The 17742-nt window shown below is 36.4% G+C and overlaps 1 protein-coding gene across 1 annotated transcript in view; it reads left to right on the forward strand.

The window, feature by feature from the left end:
• The window catches only part of LOC108977689 (protein timeless homolog), a gene marked incomplete at its 3' end in the record, with an annotated part of 164825 nt that extends 151819 nt beyond the window's left edge, over nucleotides 1–13006 (forward strand). The window contains 1 exon segment of the mRNA XM_018947513.1: nucleotides 12906–13006. Within this exon segment, the coding sequence (XP_018803058.1) occupies nucleotides 12906–13006 (101 nt within the window).
• Between the last annotated feature and the right edge of the window lie 4736 nt (nucleotides 13007–17742).

Genomic DNA, 17742 nt, shown 5'->3' on the forward strand with positions numbered 1-17742 from the left:
CATTTCCAATCTCCACTGACAGTAGCGGTGTTACCAGCTTCACTTCGAATGAAGTAAGGACCGATGATTCCATCAGACCAAACATTACACCAAGCTGTCAATTTAGGTGCGTGTAATAGTGGCTCATCAATAATTTGTGGATTTGTTTCGCMCCAGAATCGACAGTTTTGYTTATTTAACGCACCACTCAGATGGAAGTGAGCCTCATCGGAGACGACTTTCTTAAGAAAACTGTTATCGTTTTCAAGTTGTTCCAAGAAAAAATTCGCATCTGACATTTACGGTGGCCCAATGGCTTCCGTTCTTAAGTGAGCACAATTTTATCCGCCAGGTTGTGGTTTGAGACAGTCCCGATTCTTGAAAACGTCGTGGAATCGGCAAATTGTGGTCTTTATGAATCTTTAACATTACTGAATACAATTTGAAAAAAAAAAATAATTACAGATCATGACATTTGGTATTAAAAATGGCCAGAACGACACTTAGAAATCATTTCACACTATTGGAACACCACGGGACTTTTTTTTTTTTTTGTATTAAACAAATAAATATCCAATCTTTTTAATTTGATATTCTTATTGTAAGTGTTTTCGCTCTACGAAAAATTTAATCAATTGATTCATACTATGTTGCTCATACGACATGGTGTACTATATGATTATAGCAATTTTGCTGCATAACTTTAACTGCGTATAACTTTKAAAGTAATGTACTTRAAGAAAMCAATATTATAGATTCTTATAGCACGGCATTAKAATGTCATTATCTTAGAGTTGTATGCCAAAACGAGCAAACATTTAATGAGTCAATATTAAATCTGCCTACGAACATTCGTCATTTTTGCGATGATCATTTTGATTATAAGCGATCCATATTAGCGATGTTGAACTATATGTTTTACGTTTCCTTATATAAATATATGGTCGAAATTAAAAGTGGGGTATGTAAAAGAATCGTTTCTGGCCACTCCCAAGTGAATGGCGATCAGAGAACTTTCCTCACTTTCGTGAACTTCTACACATGACTCCATMYTCCAGCTGCTGRGGTATGCCGATGATATCGATATTAYCGGCCTCAAAAACCGCGCCGCTGGTTCTGCTTTCTCCAGACTGGACAAGGAAGCAAAACAAATGGGTCTGGCAGTGAACGAGAGCAAGACGAAATATCTCCTGTCATCAAATAAACAGTCGTCGACTTGGCACTCATGTCACTTTTGGCAGTCATAGCTTTGAGTTCGTAGATAATTTCGTCTATCTTGGAACCGGTGTAAACACCACCAACAATGTCAGCCTAGAAATCCAACGCAGCATAACTCTTGCCAACAGGTGCTAYTTCGGACTGAGTAGGCAATTGAGAAGCAAAGTCCTCTCTCGACAAATAAAGACCAAACTCTATAAGTCACTCATAAGTCCCGTCCTGCTGTATGTTGCAAAGGCTTGGACGATGACAACAACTGATGAGTCGACGTTGCGAGTTTTTGAGAGAAAAGTTCTGTGAAAGATTCATGGTCCGTTGCGCGTTCGCCACACGAATATCGCATTCGATGGAATGATGCGCTGTAAGAGATATATGACGACATTGACATAGCGAATTAAAAGACAGCGGCTACGCTGGCTAGGTCATGTTGTCCGGATGGACGAAAACACTCCAGCTCTGAAAGTACTCGACGCTGTACGGGAAGCAGAGGAAGAGGAGACCTCCACCCCGTTGGAAGGGTCAGGTGGAGAAGGCGCCACGTAACGAGAAGAAGGAACGACTGGCGCACTGTTGCTAACTGGGCTATAATCACGTTAGCGGTGTCTACGCCAATTAAGAATAAGAAGAAGTATATAAATGTATTATAMATGCACGCTGATTTTCAGTTAAGTTCGGTAAGGTACACTGCCACTTCGAAATTGCTTACATTACCCCATTACCAAAACAAAAACCATTAAACAACACCGAATCTATAGATACGGGCTCTTGTTTTCCCTTCCCATAACAGTCTCGTTTTCGTAAACGGAATGTTGCCGGCTTATTTATACGGTCCAGGTCTGTCGACGGGACAGAATTCTGGCGCTACGTCATCAACAACAACAACAACAACAACATTTATTTCTTTCAGCATAAAAGGCTCTTAATCATCTTCATCTTGATTTTGATTTATCACTTTGTCTGGCAGTTATATGAAATAATAGTCCGATCTGAACATTTTGTTCGTAGCGCTGCCAATAATCTATGGGGTTATTTGATGAAAATATTTTAGTCCGATAAAARATTTCATATAAGAAATTCAATTTGATCAGTTAATTTGTATGGCAGCTATATGTTATTGTTTTAYGATCTAAGCAATTTCTGCGGAGAAAATTTCGTGAGAATATCCTGTTAATTCAATGAGTTTTCCATACCGGGACTTGAGCTCGATCGATCAGTTTGTGTGGCAACTATATGTTTCAGCAGTCCGATCTAAACAGTTTGTTCGGAGATTGCACCGTTGTCTTGAGCATTAAGCCATGTCAAATTTCGGAAGGATATCTTCTGAAATAAAAAAGTTTCCCATACCAGCACATGATTTTGAGCCATCAGTTTGTTTGGCAGCTATACTCTATAGTAAACCAACATCGGCGGTTGCYCCAAATGTGCATTCTTTTGAAGAAAAAAGAACGTATGCAAAATTTCAGATCGATAACTCAAGAACTCAGGGACTAGTTTGCTTATATAAGATACAGCGATCATGGATAAATTGACTTAGCTCGTAACGCTGATCATTTACATATACACTAGGCATCAAATGAAAGTATAAATGTAATATATTATATATGTATATATTGGCAACCTCAGATCATTCATTTACTTCCTACATTTTCGCTTAAGAATAAATTCATTCAGCATTTTATGTAAATAAACAGTTGGAATAATATTTGCACTTATTATTTAAACGCAAAAAATATTTACTCCATCGCGAGTGATTAGTCTTCGCTGGTGAGAATATGAGTGCGCGTCAAATGAAAGTATAATTTTAGGTTTGGTTAATCTTTTTCAAGATAAAACTGAATTCTGCTACAGATTTAATACATTTGTATTTACTAAGGGAATWTCTGTTATGGTGTACATTTTTTTGTTCTCTTCTTAGTAAAAAAAAATATAAAAAAAAATTCTAGAGAATCGGATCTTAATTGTCAAAGATGGGAAGAGGGGTGAAACGTATCAAAAAATGTATGAAAAAATACAGATTTTTGAATACTCCAAGAGAAGAAAGACATGCAAGACTCAATACCGTGGAGGTCCAAAGTCCCAAATTTCTATACACCTTGAGCGACTTGGTACGAGAAAAGCTCCTGAAAACCCTGAAATTTTATCGCGGGAGTTGATTGAAAGTTTTGGTTTGGATATTTCCATTAGTACAATGACAAAAAAAAAAAAAAAAAAAAAAAAAAAAAAAAAAAAAAAAAAAAAAAAAAAAAAAAAAAAAAAATTACAAACATATGGTTTTAAAAACTATATCGTAAAAAAATTACCAATGTTTTCCATTTCGAGTAGGAAAAAAGGACTAGAGTTTGCAAAACAATATCCAAATATGCCAACCATATTTTGAGATAAAGTAATTTGGTTCGATTAATTCAAATTCGAGCTAAGGAGTTAAAAAACGCGTAAAGGAGTGTGGTGAAAACCTACTGATCGCTTAAAACCACAGTGCATACMATCATCAGTGAAGCATGGAGAATGTTCTCCCATGGTTTGTGGCTGTTTCTCAAAATTTGGTGTAGATAGTGTACTTAAAATCGATGGACGAATGGCGGTTGCTTCATGTGTTGAGAAAATTTGAAAATAAATGCGGAAAATGTGAACTTGGGGTCGTTTATCTTCCAATAAGATAACGGCACCCAAGGCACATCTCGCCTAACTACTCGCTTTTTTTTTTGAAGAAGGCTTAAAGGAAAACTGGCCTGGCCAGCTCAGTCACCGGATTGAAATCCACTTAAGCACTTGTGGTTAATTTTTGATTCCAAAATGCCAAAAAGCAGCCATACAAACTTGGAATAATTTTTCTTAGAGACGAAACGTCAACTTSATATTATTCCAATGAAAATATTAGAAAATTTGGCTCGAGGCAAGTCAAAACGTCTTCCTGCAGTTCAGATTAAAGAAGGGAATATTGATTACTAAATATTCTATTCCGGAAAAAAATATATATTAATTTATGATTTGTTGCCTAAATATCTATATAAATGTCATATTAATGTATGAATTCTTAATTATTCAATTGAATATAACTGCATTGAAATGACGTCTGTGAAATTTATACCTTCATTTGAGGCCTAGTGTATGTAGATATATATATTTTATAATGTCCCAGAAGTTTTCTACTGGATATTACAAACTTTGTGGAAGACTAAATATATCTTGTTTGGCGTATAAAAATCGAGTTAACACGTAACCGTTTAAGCCTACCATTTAACAGCGTTTGGTTCAAGCCATAAGTAAGCTTAATTTCAATAAACTACTTTTTAATAACAAAATAGCGACATTTATTTGCTTAATTTATAAATTTTGTTGGTTGGATTTTATTATTTAATTTCAAACTTCCAACACAAAGTTAACCAAATCAATATACGTATAATCATAATTTTTTTAACTAAAAATATTTCCACAATCTAGCTGGATACCTCACTTACTACTACCTATACTTACATGTATAGCAGTTGGTTGTTACATAGAAAACCACTAAAAGTTGTTAAAAGCAAACCAAAGAGCCAATTAAACTAAAAACAAAAAATTTCAAATAAAAACAAAAACAATATTTATAGAAATTTTGCTAAAAAGTTTTACAACTCCCGCCAATGCCGATAAAAAGCTCAGAAAATATTTTCTGCGTCATAAATAAAACGTTGAAAAATTGTTGCGCAACACAAACACGCACACACACACACACCCACATGCAAAGATAATAATTTACTCAACTACTAACTAGAAAGGACAACAAAAGTGTGCCAACGGGTGAACAAGCGAACAAACAAAAGCAATAACAAGCGAGCAACAACTTTATCGGCGAAATTTAAGTGGCAGGCGAGTGTACCGTTAGGCGTATGCGGCTCTAAATAGCGAATAGTTCGAGGCAATTTGAAGGATGCGAAAGCATGGAGAGCAAGCTAAAATATTTATATTTTTAGTGGCGCAATAAAAATTACAAAAACAATGTAGACTGATATTTTTTGTGTGCGTTGTTTTTGTTGTGATGGTTGTTTGTTGTACGCTTTACCTGCGCCCAGTTGATAACCCGACAGCAAAGGTGGCACTAAAATGATCTATATGCCACACGATACCGTTTGTGGTGTTGAAAATGAAAACAACAAATGTGCTGAAGGCCAACCGCGAAACAAGCGTTGGCACCGTTATTGCAGGCCGCAGATAACTTACGTGCAACTAAATACGGTTATGTTTGTGTGCGTGTGCTTGCGGTGCGACAGATAACGTTGCGTTGTTGTTGTTGTGCTTGTTGTTGGTGCGCGCAACTACAATTGCAACCTAATTGCCTTGAAATGAACCAGTCGATTGTTGTTAGAGATGTTTTTGTTGTTGTTTGTAGGTAGTCGCTTGTTTAGTTGTGTAGATATTAGCCATTGCAAAAGCCTTGTCGCCTTCTAGGCGCAATGAGTGCGTAGTATCAGCGTTGTGTAACTAGTAATTTTTTTAAACCTACAGTTTTGGACAAATACTCAAAACCGGTGATTGGTAATGTCTTAATTTCAACATTTACCTTTTCTAAGTATCTACAAAAGGTTATACGTTTTCTTAAGCGTGCATTCCTATTTTTTTTTTATTAAGGCATTAAGGGATATTGAGAAATCGGTGGTGATGTTAGCCAATTTTTGTCCCTTAAAATTTGTATAGAGTCCATTTGATATTCATCTTGAGTTTCCTCTATTTTCTGAGCTCTCCATATGCCGACGCTTTTCTCAGCTGCAATATATAACCATATTCTCGTTCGGATCTTTCAAAAAGTATTTTGGTGGTTTGTTGGATGTTTGATATGAAAGTTTGACTGAAAAAAGATAAATTAAAATTACTTATTGTCGTAAATTCTTTTATATGGTTAACTGTTGATGACAGATTCTTAATAAACAGAAAGGTATTTGAAGGGAAAATTAACATATAGGCCAGATCTATGCCAAGATATAATCGAGATAACCTTTACATGAAATCAATAGGCGCAAGCGGTGTATTCAGCGACGCGCGGTCAATGGCCATGAAATTATCCTTTTTGCAGATGAAAATATTTTCACTGTGAAAGAAGCATTTACTTAACAAGAAAAACGACAAAGTTTACAAAAAGACTACAGAGATGCCAACAATGTTATACCAAGAGATCCACGTGGTTAACCTCTAACTGCTGTAATAATTTGTTGCGGAGTCTCCTTCACAGAAGACTTTCCTGTAGACTCAATTGAGTATATAAAAGCTGAATCGAAGAAAGCTCTGATGGTCATCACGACGGAGGAGTTCTAAGTTCTATGATGACTGGAAAATTCGTTGGCATAAGTGTATTGCAGTGGAAGAGGATTACTTTGAAGGAGATGAAATGAACAAAATTCACCTTTCAATTTGATCACAGCAGTATATTGGTAGTCGAAAAAGTCTTTTCGTATTTTGTCAATAGATGTCGTTGCAGTCGTATATCTCCAGTGCTACCAATCACATTGTATCATACCATATAGTGCTGGAAAAGTGAGATTTTAGGCTTCAATTACTTTATGGGAAGTTGAAAAAAGCTAAAGCTGTTCAAAAAAGAGTGAAAATTATGAAGAAATTCGTTATAATTTAAAATTTTTGTATAAAAAAGGAAGATTTCCACGCAAGTCACGTAAGAAATTTTTGAAGTTTACAGAGACGATATTGTATCAGTTCGTGGAGAACGACAATGCTTCACTCGCTTCCGTTCTGGAAATTTGTGAAATGTGAAAGATACACCTCGCTCTGGTCGACCTGTCGTTGAAAAAGTCGATGAAATTATGGAAAAGATTGAACAGGAACGTAACAAAAGTAGCTATGACATCGCTAAGGAACTAAACATTCATCAACAAACGGTCTTAAGCCATTTGAAAAAGGCTGCCTACAAAAAGGAGCTCGATGTTTGGAGCACATGAATTGTCTGTGAAAAATTTAATGGACCGATTTAACATCTGCGATTCTTTGCTGAAACGGAAAGAAATCGAACCATTTCTGTAGCGAATGGTAACAGGAGTCAAAATGTGGATCAAATACGACAATAATGTGCGAAAAAGTTCACGGTCCGAGCGTGGTGAAGCTCAACAAATGGTCGCAAAGCTAGCATTGACGCCTTGAAAGATTATGCTGAGTGTTGAGTGTGTGAGGATTTATCCACTATGAGCTGTTTCAGCCTGGTCGAATGGATAGTTCTACATTTTACTGTCAACAAGTGATGAAATTGAAGCAAGCAATCGAAAAACAAAAGGCCGGAACTAATCAACGGAAAGGGCTTTGTTTTTCATCAGGACAAGGCTAGTCCACACAAATCTTAGCTGACTCGCAAAAACTAGGAGAGCTTCGCTGGAAAGTTTTGATGTATCCACTATATAGCCCTGACCTTTTCACCATCGGACTACCATTTGTTTCGGTCAATGCAGAACTCCCTTAATGGAGTAAAATTGGTTTCAACAGAGGACTGTGAAAATTACTTGTCGCAGTTTTTCGCGTTTTACACTGATAGAATAATGTCTCGCCGGCGAAAAATGGCAGAAAGTGGTCGACTAAAATTCATTATGTAGATAAAAAAATAAGTTGAAGTTTGATTAGAAATACGAAAAGACTTTTTATACTAGTTTTCGAAATATCGGTCTAAAATTTTGCGCACATCCTTTTTATTCCAAGAAGCTGTTCATTTGACAGAACCGCCGATATCAGATCACTATAGCATTGTCTGCCATACAAACTGATCAATGAAACATCAGTTCTTGTATGAAAAACTGTTTTTAGATGACAAGGTATCATCACGAAATTTGGTGTAAAACAAACATTATTGAGGGCAACGTTATATGCTCCGAACAAATGGTTCCGATTGGGCCACTATATTATATAGCCGTATACAAACTGATCTATCAAGTTAAAGGTATTTTGTAACTATTTTAAGTTTTAAGTGATGTCGGGGTTATAGATTCAAAGCAGACGAAGTCTTCTAATTCCGCCGTTTAGACCTCTTAGCAGGCAATTCTGCGGGCATCTGATCTGCACGAAAGAATGTTCAGATTTCGCCACGCATTCCTATTCATTACCAGTAGCTATAAATACTAACATTAAGCACGGAGTTAACCATAAAATTTATTTCTTTTTTCACAACTTGAAAGCCCCAGTAAAAGAAAAAAATGTGTTAGTACCTCATGAACTGCTAACCTTAAACTAAAGTTTGTGCCATAAAGTGAACATATTTCTCTCCTTTCGCATAAGATCTCAGTTCCGACAAACCCAGTTGTGGGTTCTACCCTGTAAAACATGGTCGCTATATTGACGCTGGCCCGAATTTCGAAACTATACTAACTCGGCAACGACAGAAACTCTTGCCGTTTTAGCGATTTTGCTCGCGCTTTCTTTTCTAGAGAATTTTAAAATGTTTTACTTTATTGAAGTCTCTACTAAGCTACCCACAGCTGTACAGAAAACGCTCGCGAAGGTCTGTGCAGTGGCATTGTGGCACGCTGGAATTGTAACTGTTGCCACAATATTGCTGCAAGAACGCCCTACAGTCTTGTCGGCGCTTAGACAGACGGACAGCAAGCTTAAAAAAACAAAAAAACCTCGCGCCAACAGCGTTGCATGCAACAGCGTACAGTAATTGCATGCCACATGCCGTCAGCTAAAATAGCGAAGCGATTGCTCGATCGCTTACAGCGTGCCGCATCATGTTGCGCCACGTGTGGCATTCACAGCGAATAAATTTAATGCATCAATTTCATTTTCCACCTACTTGTTGTTATTGTTGCGCTTGTCGCTTATACGGAACAGATTGGCGCATTCGCTGCAGCTGTCGTTGTTATTGTTGGAGCTGTTGTTTTTATTGTTGAAGCTGTTGTCGATGTTGTTGTTGTTTTTTTGTATTGCAAAGTTGTCTTAATGCCGTGCCAAGGTTGCCGGCCGCCTTTGCCGTGTCGCCGCCTGCGTGCTTGCCACATCAACGCCTGCCGCCGCTACAAGCGTTGCAATACTGCTACATGGCCGCACACACATATATGTATACATAAATACACATACGCGCACACCCTACACCGCTGCTACTGCCTGCGCTCGGCGCCAACACACTGCAGGCGCTTAATTGTATTGAAAACTTTACTGAGAGCATATTAAATGGAATTTTAATAAGGATTTATGTACGAAATTTCAAATTAATGACATTCTGTTTTTGCAAGCGCGACACACACACACCCACGCACACACAACCGTTCGCTCACACACACACACACACTCATAGCGATGTAATATGCCGGAATGTATGCACTTAATTGTCCTTTGCGTGATTTTATTGTTGTTGTTGTACTTTTTCTTCACTGGAAGTTCGCTCTTCTTCTTTGCTGTTGTTGCGTTTTTGTTGTTGAAATTTTTTTTTTTTTAATAAATTCGCTTTACATTTAATTCATTTCCGTAAGGCGCTGCCAGCAGTATGCAAACAAAAACAGCAATGTGCGCGTGGCTGGTTTGCGTTTCTTTGTCATCGTCTTTGTAATGAATTTGCAAATTAATTGCCATTGAGGTGGGGATTTATTGAATTGACCTGATTATGAGGCGCTTAAGTTAAAGTGATAGACAATTTTCAATTTGGCTTGTAGCGGGCGCCAGCAAAGGTGGGATGTATGTACGCAATATCTGCTAAAGACATTTTGTTCTGCATGGCCTTCATTCTGCCGTGTATCCTTAAATAAAAAATAAAAAATAAAATTGTTTTATTAGCTATCGATTAATACTAACTACGACGCCATAACTCAAAGTGAGCTCTTCTCATCGGTGCAAAAGGCATATATCCGAATTAAGACTTGGAACGCTTTTCATGCTTTCAGTGATTGGTACGAATTGATAATATTAATCGACATGGTGAATAGAACAAGGTATTGTAAACACACCATATATTTTTAATGACGTTCTGAAGTCGGTTTTCTAGTTGAACGACTAAACCGTAGTTAAATGCTATTCTAATGTATAATATTATTAGCTTTGGAATTTATTTCTTCACAGACAAACATCTTGAAACACAACGCATACCTAACATCTGAATCTTCTGCAAATAACCCAGACTCATTTGTCTGCTAACTCACTTTAGTACTAAACGGTCCATCGATTTCGAAGTTCCCCACGTTTTTGAAGAGAAAAAATATATATATTGTCTTTTTCAAAAATGGTCCATCCGACTGTTAACTGGCAAAAATCGCGTTATATTATAACGGTGTTATATCACACGATATTGGTGGCCAAGAGAGCGACCCAAAGCGTGAAATTATCTGCTCACGGCAGTGTTAGGAATAAATCTATTGATTGACGCGATGTGTGGGAAGTAGGGCCGTCTTGTTGAAACCAAATGTCGCCGAGATCATGAACTTCAATTTACGGCATCGAATAGTCGGTTAACATGGCACGGTCTCCATTGACGGTTACGTTCTCACCACCATCATTTTTGAAGAAATATGAACTGATGATTCCATCAGCCCGCAAACCACACTAAACCGTTGTTTTTCCTGTATGAAATGACAGCTCTTCAATCTCTTMAGGTTGCTCGAAAATGTCGGATCTTCTTGGAACTTTTCAAAAGCCCATAGAGCGAAGCCATGCCTCTTAGGAAGGTCGTGCAGCTTCTGTTTTTGCACAAGCTGTATTTTGTACGCTTTCGGTTTAAGATCTCAATGTATAATGTGGCAAGTCGGTCCGAGTTGCTGCAAACGACTGCTGAATCGACTCTCTACGGTCTGCGTGTATACTCTCAACTACGGTTGCTCTAATGTTATTCATGCGTAAGATGGTTTTATGATGAAATCCAAACATTACTGAATAAAAACAATATGACAGCTTTACACGACTCACGCGTGATCAAAAAACAAAAACAAAAAAAAAACAAAAAAAAAAGAGGGAACCTCCAAATTTGACCTTTGCTTCAAAATAGGTCCCGTGTTGGGCATCACTCTTATGTACGACAAAAATTTTTTCCCAGTGAACTATTTTGAGATCTGAAAACAGGAAAAATTCGCTCGGGACCGGATTTGGGGACTATAGTATATGCGGAAGCAATGCGAAGCCCAATTCGTAGTCTTTTGACGCGTTTCCACTGGTTTGAGACACTTTTTTTTTTGACATTGTTTTGGTGAAACCGAACTTTTTTTCTTCGAAATTGTAGTTTTTTTTAGTAAAATATGAGCTTTCGCAGGATCCATTTTGCACAGAGCTTCCTCATATATTCGTGAATGTTATGATTAACACGTTCAGTTGAAATCTTTGGAGGGTCTGCTATCTCGAATAACATAARTTTTATCATAACATTGTCAATAAATTATAAAAAATTAAGAATCTAGTAGAGACGATAGAAATTCGTTTTGTGAGTATTAAAAAAAAACTAAGCAAATCGGTTGAGTAGATTGACCGGAATCATGTCCGCCAGTTTAAAAAAGTGTGATTTGAGAAAAACGCGGTTAAAGTTTGAGGTGTGCACTCCGAGCGCTCCGAACGCGTCGAGCGATATTATTATTTTCGAAACCTTCAATGGTAAAGTGGGGTCCTACATTGATTCAACAGAAAATGCAAAAAAAAAATTTTTTTTAAATATGACTCTACTGTCCATTTTAATTCCACGGATAAATGATATTTGAAAACAAAAAAAAAAAAAAAAAAAAAAAAAAATATTTTGTTAAGTTGGTAGAACTGTCCTTAATTACTCTGTCAAATATGAGCGCGATCCACTTGTATCACACAGTTTGTTTGCAGCAGCACTTTCAAAGGCGGCTGAGACATCGTTTAAGCTCGCATSTCTCGGAAATTTTAGTTATGAAACGCATTCTTACTTAATCCGTCCTGATAAAGCAGAAGTTTTATTTTGTTAGTTTTTTTTTGGTTTTTTTGAAATGAGTACCGTAAACATCGRCATGCTTAATCGTGCTAATTCCGATTCCACATTTATGAGTTCGACATGCAAACAAGTCAACAATCAGCGGAATGGCGTGAAAAAACCAGTCGAAACCAGAGTGATACTCATTATTTTTTCGATATTCGTAGTTTGCTGCATTATGAGTTTCTTCCGGAGGGACGGACGGTAAACAAGCAGTTCTACTTGGCCATACTGAGGACTTTGCGTGAGAAAATTCCCACGAAAAAGGACGGAATTGTGGAAGTACAATTCACAGATTTTAATGATAATGCGCTAATCGCATTGAATCSCGATTTTGACCGAAATTAAAAACGCAAAGAATACCATAAATTAACAAACGTACTCAGCAGGTTTAGATCGGTGTGATTTTTTTCCTGAATAATAAAATAATTTGCTTTTTATTTACCAATTTCAAGTAGTTTTTGCCACAGTGTAGACTTCTTTCACATAACCTCAAAATTTATGTGAAGAATTCAAATATCCAAGTCTTTACGTTTTATATTTTTTATCTATTATATCAGTTTTACTAAAACCTTTACTTTTATGGCATTATATTCAATTGAAGAATCTGACGTGAAAAAAAAAACGAAAATTAATTTCAAAGTTGCGGTTGGCAAGTAACGCCTCCTTCACACCACAAAAAGATTTCTTCATTTATTAATAACAAACAATTCCGTTAATATTTACAGTTTAAAATAAACTACTTACACTTTACTAYCTTCCAAATGTAACGAAGAAGATAATAATAACGATTTTTTGTTGCTTTCCTTTTGCAACATTTTCCTAATTACAGAGAGGTCTGGCCGGAGAACGACGCTTTCGGCGCCATGTCCGCCGCRCCAGAAGATGAATTGTTGCTGCTGCGTGAGATCTACATGCACAACATTGAATCAGGTAAGTAACAGCGCTTTTGGTATATGTATATCCCCCTCGCCCACTTCACCTCTCCCAAGGAGCAAAATGTTTGCTTTCAATTTTCGTTTTCGCGGCGCAAACAAACCTTTCGCAACTATTAGCTAACTTAATAATTTATTCACTCTTTGTATCTTGTTGCTGTTGTTGCTTTAATGCTACTCTGTTTCGCTGTTGTTGCTGACTTTGTTTCTTGCTTTTTCCACGCGGGCGAATAATTTCAATTGCAATGCGCAATTTTGACTGCAATATTTCTTCTTAACGGCGCATCAGTTCGTCGGCACTGTTGCTCTCGTGCTTCCACTTTTTGCGCTTGCCTCTTTGCTCTCGCTAGCCTGTCATGCTCGCGCTGCAGCTGTCAGGTAATGCATTTGAAAGCCACTCGGCTGCCTTCGGTGGTGGCCAGCGYGAATGGCAAGCGCCATGTCAAGTGCAAATGCTGCGAATTTGTAAATTGTCAGTGCAAGCTGTRYCCCCTCTCTCTCYCTTTCTCTCTCTATCTATCTCTTTCCTTCTCTGTTTGTGTGCGCGCTGTGACGTTGCAAGACAGTGCGGCGCAGCGGAAATTGGTTTGCTGCAGGAAATGAATGAAAATCGTAATTACTGCGTTAATTAAAATAAAAATCGTGCATTTGGAAGATCTTAATGTTGCCATTGCAATGTGGACACCCGGCGTTATGCGCTGCGCTTCGTATTCAACGTGCAGCATGGCCAGTTGGCCGATGTTGTAAACGACGTGGTGGAGAAAAAACAGTTTGCGCAAAAAAATGTTGCTTGCAAAATCTCTTGCTCTTCTTACTTACTATTTAACTTATTTATACCACTGTGCAACTTGTTGCACGTTGAAAGCAATTTAGTTTTGTGAAGGCAAAGAGGCAAAGGTTTGCAAAATCTGTGGGTTGTCGAAATAAACATAAACTTATGAAGTTAACTGAAGAGTACAAAATTTTTCGGAAAATTTGCTGAATTGTCAGTCGGTGTGGCAACTCTAAAGCAGAAAAAAATTAATTTCGCTAAATTAACYCACTAAACATTTTCTAATGAGAAGAATGGATAATAGTGGAAAGTTTAGACTTGARTTGAACTTTTCGAAATATAACGGTACGTTCGAAAAACCGTCATATTTCAGTACCAAAGTACCTACAATATTTTTAAATATAGGCGAAACAAGGTTAAACTTATGAAGTTTAGTCAACAAAACAGAATTTTGCGTAAAATTTGTTGAATTTTCAGTCGGTGTGGCAACCCTAAAGTAGAAAAAAATTGAGTTTCGGTAAATTAACTCACTAAACATTTTCTAATAATGAGAAAAATGGTTAATAGTTGATATTTATACAACAGTTCAACTTTTTGAAATATAACGGTACTTTTGAAAAAACCGTTATATTTAAGTAACTAAGTCACTAGGCTTTCAATATTCTTACAAATGGGGAAGAAAGAATAAATTTTTGAATTTAAGTTAACAAAAAATTATTTTGGTTAAATTTGATTGAATTGTCAGTTAGTGTGGCAACTCTAAATTGTAAAAAAATGATTTTAATTCACAAAAAATATTCTTTTAATGAACAGAGTGGTAAATAGTTCAAATTTATACATTAGTTCAACAATTTTGAAATATAACGGTACTTTTAAAAGACCGTTATATTTAAGTAATTAAATTCGCTAGGCTTCAAATATTTAAAAAATAAGTCACATGCTTTCCACAAATGAGGAAATAGTATAACATTTAAAATATTTTATTTAGGCCTGTCTGTCTGTCCATACATTGTCCAGAAGCAGYTATTCAGTCAAGGGTATCTTTCGAAACCACCAAAGCGCAATATTTGTGTAACTATACGCTTCTAAAGTCTGCTATTTCATACTCTAGTTACGAAAACGAAAAGCAGGTTCGCAGCGAAACTACAAAAAAAAGGGCGTGGCACCGCATACATCCTAAAAAAAAAAAAAAAAAAAAAAAAAAAAAAAAAAAAAAAAAAAAAAAAAAAAAAAAAAAAAAAAAAAAAAAAAAAAAAAAAAAAAAAAAAAAAGTGTCTCCGCAGATTTTTTCGGAATCTTAGAAATTCCTAATTTGTAACTTAAAACTCAAATTTTATACTGTAAATAAAACACATCTGATCGAAAGCTTTAAATTCCGCCCGAATTCGGTTACACCTTACGCCTTTAAAACCTTCTTCAACATATTTTTTTTTTGTATTCGAGCAACCATAAAGCTGCGTGCTGCAAGGCACTAAATTATTTTATTCTCCTTTATATCTTCCGTGTCATTCATTCAGCGAATGTTGCAGACGCCAAGGCGCTATGCCAAGGTGGATATCCTGCAAGCTGTTGCCACCGCGCTCATTTCAGACAATTATTCTTTTTTTTTTTTCATTTTCTTACGCTGCAGCTCTGAACCTGYACAGACATGTATATGGATACCTGCATATAACGGTATATTCTTTGTCACTCTGCGTTGCATGCTGCATTTTTTAATGTGCCAGTTAGTGGAATGAAAGCAACAAATTATCTCAAACAAATTGTTTCGGTTCATTAAAATTAAACGAAACGAAATGAAGGAAAACAGTTGAAACAAAGCATAGCTTAATAAAAGGCGAACAAAGCAAAGTAGTGCCAGCAAATAATTTCCATTCTCTCTTTGGCTCTGGCTTTAGAAAAGTTCAAATAGCGAAATTACAGCTGGAAATTATTGTGGACGTAAAAGAAGTGCCTTTGCATGTGTATGTGTGTGAGTGTGTGTTTGATAGAAAAAATGTAATTTTCTATGAAGTTAGAATGAAGATAAGAATGAAATCACTGGCACTTAGTCGGCGCGCTTTCGCTGTAATTTGGTATGCAAAACAGTTTARCGCAATATATAGTCTAGAACTGCAGGCGGCGGCAATGAAAGCAAAGCGCCTAACTAATGYTATAAGTGTCTAGAGTTTGTAGAGGCGCAAAGCTTGGCAGCGCTTAGCTTCTATGTTTCAGTTGTGAAAAGTAGGTTATATACTTATTTGGCTTAATAATTTTTATTGCTGTTTTTATTGTTGTTATGTTTGTGTTATTCACTGTAAAGTCAGTATTAATGAATGAGGAAATCTGCGCTGTCACAAGACAGTGCTCTAGACATGTGTGATTTTTATTAGCAATTTGACTAAGGAATTACATAGCCTAGGTCAGGATTTCCACTGTTTACTGGYTTAATGAGAGCTATTAAAGACTTAGACAATTTTACTGTCAGTCACCTTCTTCGATGACATGACGCATTAAGGGGTTACATGGGTTTCCTTGGGCAAAAAAGGCCTTTTATCAATATTTTTTTTACATTTAAAAAATGAAATATTTTAATGATATTTTTTTTTACTTAAAAGACCCATATTTAATAAACATTTTGTAAAATTTGAAAAAAAAATATCAAAATGGCAGTCATTACGACGCCATTTCCGGCAGTCCCTCGGAAAAAAGGTGCATCCGCGTTGTCAGCAGAACTTCTTTCAGGATCATCTCAAATAGAAAGAAAAAATACTTGTTTTAGTAAAAACAATAAACTAGGTATTGGGCGAAGGAAAACAAAAACAATGAAAATTGAATTTTTGGCAAACGTTTTTATAAATAAAATGCAAATTTYGCAAATTGCAAAAATTAACCAGATTCATTAAATAGAAAAAAAAGTTATTTAAATTTTTTTTTTTGGTAGCGGCTTTCATCAGCCACCCTGTATCACGAAGACCTGTAAAAAATTTCATCAAGATCGGTTAAGTAGTTCGCCATAAATCTTGACAACCGACTTTGAAAACATAGCTTTGAGAAAAACGCGTTTAAAGTTTTACCTATTGCGCCCTCAGCCTGTACCTGACCTCGAGCGTCCACCTTTTCAAGGTTGTATCTCCGAAACTATTTGTCGGATCAACTTGAAAATTTAGGACAATATTCTAGAGATGTTTAGATAAGACAAAAAAAAAATCGATTTTTTGAAACTGTGAAACCCATGTAACCCCTTAAGTCGTGTCATGTACACAAGATGGGTTTTATTAARGGGCACAACTCTTCTGAAACTAGTGACCCAGAATGGAAGCTGGAGTAGATTATTGAAGGAGCAATATTTTGTAAGCTCAGTGKTTTACATACAGCTTGAATATTATTTGAAACCTAGAGCCATTAACTTTGACATATCTGCTCAGAAGTATGAGTGCAACAGCCAAGTTTTGCTTGAAGCGGCTGATTGCCAGACAATATCGTTTCTAGCTGACCGGAAAAGTATTTCAAAGTATATGCTCATATTGGTCAGATCAATACACACTTTAAAAGTTGCATAATAAAGTAAATGAATTTTTAAATATTACATGATGTACTCGCTCACTTCAGTAAGCTCTATCAGTTTATTTTAAAATGAAGTTTTCATCAAAATTTTTGAAACTCGGAAAAAATTGACCCGTTCACTATCAAATTCTTCCTGTATGTTTTGTATATACAAGGTCTGTTCCAAAGAAAACAATTTCATGAATATTCCACATAAATTAATGAGGAAATTCCCCATGCAGCATTTGATTCCGATCACTCAGTTGGCATGGCAGCTATATGCTATGGTTAACCGATCTGAATTTTACAAATTTTAAAACAAAWTTTAATGTTGGCGCTTTGTTCGAAGCTCACTTTCGCACCGATAACACTAACATACTGACACTTAAAACGCAATAACTTCACTTCCAGTCGATGATAGGTTATGAAATCTCACTGCA

The sequence above is a fragment of the Bactrocera latifrons genome, unplaced genomic scaffold (genome assembly GCF_001853355.1).
Source record: "Bactrocera latifrons isolate USDA-ARS-PBARC rearing strain unplaced genomic scaffold, ASM185335v1 scaffold_94, whole genome shotgun sequence".
NCBI classification, from domain to species: domain Eukaryota; kingdom Metazoa; phylum Arthropoda; class Insecta; order Diptera; family Tephritidae; genus Bactrocera; species Bactrocera latifrons.